Genomic DNA, 6,688 nt, shown 5'->3' with positions numbered 1-6,688 from the left:
TCAGGATAAATATAGAGCTTAGTCAAGCCGGTAGCATTTAGGAGCAAGTTCCACGTGCACATTTTTGTCTCATTAAAAAGATGTAGCAACGTTTTAAGTGCAGGGTGAGTGCTGTGATTAGGGGCTTGGTTGTCGCTCATGACGAGGTCATTAAACTTGGGGAGGAAGAGAGAAAATATGTCACTTAAAACCAGGAAGATGGGGTAAGCAGGGCACTGACCTGCCTTGAGTCTCACTGAGCTGGGAACTTGTGCCCAAAGCTGAACAAAAAGTAAGGAACAGCATCTCACTGCTGTTTATTTGTGCTCCTTTTACTGAGCTTTTTGTACCTAGAGATTTATATTCGCCGCCGAAAGCAGGAAGGAGATGTGCAGGGAGGTCCTGCCACAGGGCTCCTCAGAAGGGAGAGTGAGTGTACTGTGTACTTCTCGCTGCTGGAGAAAGAGGAGCTCAGTGGGTCACTCCTGGTGGGTCTGAAGGTACCTCGAGGCTGTTTCTGCTTGTGGCACCACTCGGTGCTTCAGGAGCCAAAGTCTGGTTGTGAAGCTCAGGCAGTGAGCAACGTGTGCAGCCCAGGAGATGGCACTGCACAACGGGGCAAGGCACTGGGATCCTGAGCTGCAGTCTGCAGCACAGCACAGTGCATTGCAGAGACCTGGTTCCAGAAATCCTGTGGATGTTTTGTGCCCCACTTGCTCCTTAATGCTGGATCATCTCAGGACTGGGAGCCTGGAGAGGAAGAAATCCAACAGGAGAGCAGAGGGATGCGGAGCACAGATGCCTGTGTTCACATACTGCTCCCAGAGCACACGGTCTGTGCTGCTGTGGGGCTCCCAGCTCTCATTGCAATGCATTCACTGCAGAGAAACATGGGCAGGCACAAGATACGCATTAATTCCTTCATTACAAGCACTGGGGCAGGGTTTAGGAATTTTTACTGGGCCATATTTAAATATGTCAGCATCCCACAGGTACAGTGTGCTGAAATAGGTACAATAGGTGTGAAAGCTGGTCCCCACAGAGGCACAATGATATCTTCATAGTCACCTGAATCACCTTGCCTCCTCCAGCACGTTGTTAGTTTGTCAGGCCTGTTTTGGCAAAGCATCCTCTTGTTGGTTTATTGATATTTTTTTTGACATCTGAGAGGTTGTTGCCAACAGATACTGTCAACAGAAAGCTGCTCTGTTTAGTTATGAGAATGGAAGCATTTAATGTTCTTTGTCTTTCTCGCAAGCACCTGATGAGAAGCTCCACACAGACATCAGCATGGCTTCCAGGCTGCACTCTGGGGGTCAGCCCACAGCCCAGCTACCTGCAAAATGGGCTCATGAGCCCCCCGGGGTTTTGAAGATCCAGGCACAGGATGAGGATTCACAAACATGAGCCTCAAGGCAACACAAGCTCCAGTCTGAGGATTCTGGAAGGGTAAAGCTGTTCCTGTGCCACTGTCAGGCCTTCCAGAAACAAACAGAGAGTCCTGCATGTTCCCATGAAATATGGAACAGATATGGAAGGCAGTAAACACAGAAGAGCCTGGCAGCTGGGCTTTCAGGTCTGGCCACATGCCTCAGGAAAGGAATCCACCGACTCCAGATTCCTGTGCTCCCTTTGTCTCCAGATAACAGGATCCCCAGTCCTGGCAGGTCAGAAACACAGCAGACAGGTGTGTCCTTTGCAGGTGAACAGGAAACCAAGCGTGGTACAGAAAGTGAAACAGTTCCTGGGTTTATGGTGATAAGTTCAGTTAAATATGGAACTAGTGAAAAACACAAGCAGATGAAAGTCAAGCTGGCAGCCTGTTATTAAATTAAACTGGGAAGAGTTTAATTTAAGAGTCCCTACCCCACACTGTGCAAGGGACTGGCCCACAGCTCCCAGCTGCAGTGCATTGCAGGCACTTGGCCATCACAGTGTGAAGGACATAGAGCAGAGCATTGTGCGTTAGGCTCCTTTTGTTGTTTTCTGGGGGGGAGGATGGGATGACAGGACTAAAAGCTCATTACAACTATTATGAGAGGTTACAGATCTAATAGAGGAAAGCCAATTATGTATTTACACTGTTGCAGCAATGGTGTATAATTTGGTTTTCAAACTTTAATCATTCGGCTGCCAGGACAAATGAATTAGTCTGATGATGTTTTCCAGCAGAAGATGCTAATGATGTAGATTACAGGTTCTGATGATTTGCTCGTGTATCTGGAATTCCTCTGGGATAAGAAAGAGAATCTGATGGCTCACCACGTGCGTTTTTCAGGATCCATCTCACTTTACTCTTCTCGCTTCTGTCCCTTCTGAATTCATTTTTGCTCCATTTTCTCCCTGCTTGTTTATCTCAGTGCTCTAAGCTGGGAGGGAGGAAGCTTGGAAAGCCATCTCTGCTCCTGCTTGCACCTTGGTCCCAAGGCAGACAGAGTGCAGAGATCGGCCCCTCTCCAGTGACAGCAAAGGTGAGGCCCAGCACAAAGAACAGCCCCAACTGATAAATTACCTGAGGCTGATAAGATAATGCCCTGAGACAGCAAAAGTTGAGGAAGTGGTGGCAGCACCGGGGAGAGGAACCAGGAAAGGCTTCGGTCAGGCAGAGCACAGGGTGAGGATGTGGCTGAGGGTCACAGAGCGGAGGTGATGGCACTGTGGGTCCAGAGTCATGACACAGCAAGCACCAGAGCTGAGCAGTTCAGTCTGGGATAAGCAGATTCAACATCTATTATCAAGGGACACCTTTAATAAATGGTTTGGACCTGGATCAGGAAAGAATACAAAGCCAGGGGTTAGGATGGTGGATGGACAGAGATAAAGCATGCCCTATTCCCTCTGATAGCCCTTGTGTGGGGCTCAGGATGCCTTGGGGACCCCAAAATCTCACCCAGCAGGGAACAACAGAGACATTCAGAGAAGTACTATCCCATTAAAGAAATGTGGATTTGTCCATAAACAATTATACAGTATAAACACAGCAAAATCAACAGGGTGAATTCTGAACTAATAAAGATTTAATCTCTAAGTCATGAGACTGCCTTTGTTAGGAAAATATACATACCCCTGAGAATTGAACTACGGTTGCTCTATTACACACAGCTCAGCAGCTCACTGGGCACCCTTCCAAATCAAGTTTATTTTTAACATCAGATACATTATTCAATTAATTATAAAAACACTGAGGTTTTCAAGAGAGATTTCTGATAAAACTGCAGTGTAAATATGCGTGAGAACAGCGAGGATTACAATCTCTGCGAGCTTTAGCATCTCAGGCTGTTGCTATAAACAAGAGCAGCCCTCCGAGGAGGTTATTTATCAGAGTGAATCATATCAGATAACACAAGGCCTCCTCCCACACAGCAAACAGACGGATCATCTGTCCTTTACCTAGTGATGGAAGTGAAAGATCGACACGTCTGTCACTGGTATGCTTAGAGAATGAGAAGTGTGAGGGATTGGCCTGGATTCTTCAGATGCTTCCAGCATTCAGGCATCCCATCCAGGCAAATATAACCTATTTAGAAGCTGAGCTCTTACCCAATAACAGAAGACACAGAAAGCAAAAAACCAGCCCATTTCTATCAGTGTCCTGAGGCCCTGAAAACACTGGGTATCAACTGATGGGATGGATTCAGGCACTGCCTTTAAAAGCAGCCTCCACAAACAAGTATGGAAACACTGACATCTCCTGCAATGGTTTCACTGCGCCAACGCCAGCAATGCTTTCCCAGGCGTAGGTTTGTGTCTGTTTAACCTGGTGAGCAAGAACTCTGACAGCGTTTGCTCTAATCCAGCCTTTATCTTCCATCCACACATGTTGCCGTGTACTTTTCCTAGCTGATTTTCCTTTTAAAGGCTCGCTCTGCGGTAGCATTATTTGATAGCTCTGGTATTGTCTGTATAGATGGCAGAGATTAAAGGGAAGGAATCTGGGCATCAAAGCCTGGCAAAGCGAGGGATCCCAGGCTCTCATCCAAGCTTTGCCAGACATGCAAAGCAGCGTTGGGAAAAGTCCCTACCGTGTGAGTTCTGTGCAACACATCCCTGACTTTACAAATAGGCAAATCACGTCAATGACTGCAGCCTCCTTCAGGACAAGGAGAGACATTTTGTTCCGCTTGCCCTTAAACAATGGAATCCTACCTAACCAGGGCACCCAGCCCCGAGCACGGGACGGGGCAGCAGATGGAATAACAGGAGGGAAGCACAGTTGGCTGATGTGTTCTGCTGGTTACCACATCTCACACGTGGAAAGTGAGTCTGGTTGGGCCTTTCCTTGGAGAGCTGCTGGTGAAGGAGGCCAGGCTGCCAACCTGCAATGCTGAGGAGGACATAGAGATATCAGAGCTGCCATCACCTCACCTGCAGCACACAGGGAGGCACAGACACTTCACCTCAGGCCCAGCTCCATGGGCACAGGCCTGCTGTCCCCTCAGCGAGCCCCACGCACCCCACAGCCGCCTAAAGAGCTGTTTAACCTGAGTGAACGCACATGGGCCGAACCGATGTGAACCAGAACCCTCCAAACGGCCAAACCGATGTGAACCAGGACCGCCCCAAACGGCCACCCCGACCCGCCCGCTGTGGAGACCCCGAACCCACTACGGAGCCCCCTCGTCCCGCCCACTCCCTCAGCCACGGGGGCGGGGCTTGCCTTGAACCGACATCCACCTCCTCCAATCCCCGCCCTGTTTTCCCCCCCCGCTCTAGAAGAACCAATCAAAACCTCGCTCTTCCCGTCCCGCCTCTTAAATGCTGCCAATCAGGTGGCGCGCCTCTCGTCCTCCCCTCCCCCCGTCCCCGGGGAGGAAGGGGGGTTACGTAGTGTCGGGTTGGTATTCACGAAGCGCGGTAGTGCTTTTGCGCTGTCGTAGGGCTGCCTGCGGCGTTGGCGTAGCGGCCGCAGTTGGCGTAACTCTAGTAGGGGCGGCTGTGGCGGGGAGCAGCGGCGGCCGAGCGAGGTGAGGGCAGGAGGTGCGAGCGGGGCGGCAAGAGGGACGAGGGGCCGGGATGGGAGCTGGGAGGAGGGCTGAGATCCCACTGCGGGTCTAACCATTGGGTAAGGGTTGGGAGTGGGGCTGAGAGCTGGCCTGGGGGTGCAGGGGACAGGCTGCGAGCTTGGGGCAGCCGAGTGTGTGGGTCTGAGGCCTGGGGAGCTGAGTGAGGGGGGGGAGCAGGCCGAGACCCGGCTCAATACACGGGCAGCACGGCTCAATACACGGGCAGCACGGCTCCTGGGGCACAGCGGGTCTCTATGAGCCTCCCTGCTCTCCTACAGCAGCAGGAGTGAGGTTATAACCGCGTATCCCTGCAGGCAGCTTTGCCCTACGTAGCCCTGCTTTGCAGCTCTCAGTATCGGCTGCTCGGTGTTTATAGCCTCGTTGCTTTTTGATGCTAATAAGCCCTAAGCCTCCATGGCTTGGTTGTTGCATAAATATGTAGTGAAACCACTGTTGCTGGCCCCCAAAGGGAGTTATTGGGTCACTTCTTGGTGCAGAGCTGATGCTGTAAAGCAGTTCAGCTCAGTGGGCCTGGCAGATGGACACCCGATGACCTGATTTGGTTGTTGTGCTGTGTAATCTGGAGCAGGCTGCTTTTTCTTTCTCTTTTCCTCCTCTGCTGGTTTCTCTGTTTATGAGATACAGGTGCTAACACTTAGGGCTGGTCGGAAAAACAGAAAAGAAACAGACTATGCGTTTCCTGAGACAGAGTTACGTGTGCTGGTTAGACTGATGTGGGCTGTAAACTGCTTCAGAAGATGACGGGTGAAAATAGAACAGATTTTTTATGAGCTGCTTTGCAAAACAGGAATTATGAGGGGCATGACAGCAGCGAAGCTTGCCCCAGGCAAATGGGGGAAAGAGGGTATTGGGACCTGGCTAATTGGGGCCATACCTCTTAAGATTGGCATGAGTCTGTGCTGAATATTACCCATCCAAACAGGTTTTAGAGAAGGAGGAGGAGCCTGAGACTGCCTGGGACTAATTTACTCATTTCCCTCCCAAAGGCTGACCTGAGGACCTGTACCAAGGTGTAGCACAGGAAGAGGAGAGAGAACCTGGAAGCATTGTGTATGTGCTGCACACAGACCTAAGGCTTCTTCAGAGACTCACGATGATTTCCTACAAGAGATGCCTTCTGGAGGGGTCCTGCTGAAGTCGGGGCATTGCAGCCTCTAACTGGGACAGCTCCTGCTGGTCTGGAGCTGAGACTTCCTTATCACCCTTCCTTTTCCCTTGGAGATGTTGCAGAGATTTAACCTGACCTCTTCCTCCTCACCTGAAGCCTGTCGTGGCAATGATCCCGCAGCCAGATCCGACCACCAAAGAGAAGAAGATCGTGCATTTGAGGCTGGGCCGTCGTTGTAACTGAACTGGAACTCACTCCCTGCTTACGCTCCAGGAACAAACGCTGTTCCTTTCCTTGTCTGTGTGTGTTTTGAGCCACTCCTCTCTCATCTTGTTTGGAGTTCCTGGGCTTTCCACGCTGAATTTGCCCATGGCTTTCCTGATGAAGAAGAAGAAATTCAAGTTTCAGACATGTTTTACTCTCGAAGAGCTAACTGCTGTCCCCTTTGTGAATGGGGTCCTGTTCTGCAAAATCAGGCTGTTAGATGGAGGTGACTTTGCTAGCTTATCTACCAGGTAAGAACCTGCTTGCAAATTTTCTTCCTGGCCATTCTTTTTATTTTCGTGATTATTCTTCA

General features: G+C 50.4%; 1 protein-coding gene and 1 long non-coding RNA gene across 9 annotated transcripts in view; one reads left to right on the top strand and one right to left on the bottom strand.

Moving 5' to 3' along the window:
* Positions 1-2,077: 2,077 nt before the first annotated feature.
* Positions 2,078-4,619, bottom strand: LOC107321788 (uncharacterized). 2 transcript variants are annotated; one of them, XR_001558675.3, is made up of 3 exons: positions 4,475-4,619; positions 4,126-4,303; positions 2,078-2,744 (listed from the first exon to the last, which is right to left on the bottom strand). It is a non-coding gene; the product is annotated as an uncharacterized LOC107321788 (long non-coding RNA). The 2 variants fall into 2 exon arrangements; XR_001558676.3 differs by having other exon boundaries at positions 4,377-4,585.
* A 267-nt stretch (positions 4,620-4,886) lies between these two features.
* EEIG1 (estrogen-induced osteoclastogenesis regulator 1) overlaps positions 4,887-6,688 on the top strand; it is a 31,451-nt gene continuing 29,649 nt past the window's right edge. For 2 of the 7 annotated variants that reach the window (XM_015879087.3, XM_015879084.3), the window contains exons 1-2: positions 4,887-4,943; positions 5,990-6,626. In XM_015879087.3, coding sequence (XP_015734573.1) covers positions 6,481-6,626 — 146 coding nt within the window. In that variant the 5' untranslated portion in view covers positions 4,887-4,943; positions 5,990-6,480. Of the gene's footprint in view, positions 5,042-5,925; positions 6,627-6,688 lie in introns of all 7 variants that reach the window. The other 5 variants (XM_015879088.3, XM_015879086.3, XM_085521473.1 and 2 more) reach the window with 3 other exon arrangements.

The sequence above is a fragment of the Coturnix japonica genome, chromosome 21 (assembly GCF_054131305.1).
Source record: "Coturnix japonica strain WE chromosome 21, WE-NBRP24, whole genome shotgun sequence".
In the NCBI taxonomy this organism is placed as follows: Eukaryota; Metazoa; Chordata; class Aves; order Galliformes; family Phasianidae; genus Coturnix; species Coturnix japonica.
The sequence above is the reverse complement of the archived record's forward strand: the minus strand, read 5'-3'. Positions and strand labels throughout refer to the sequence as shown.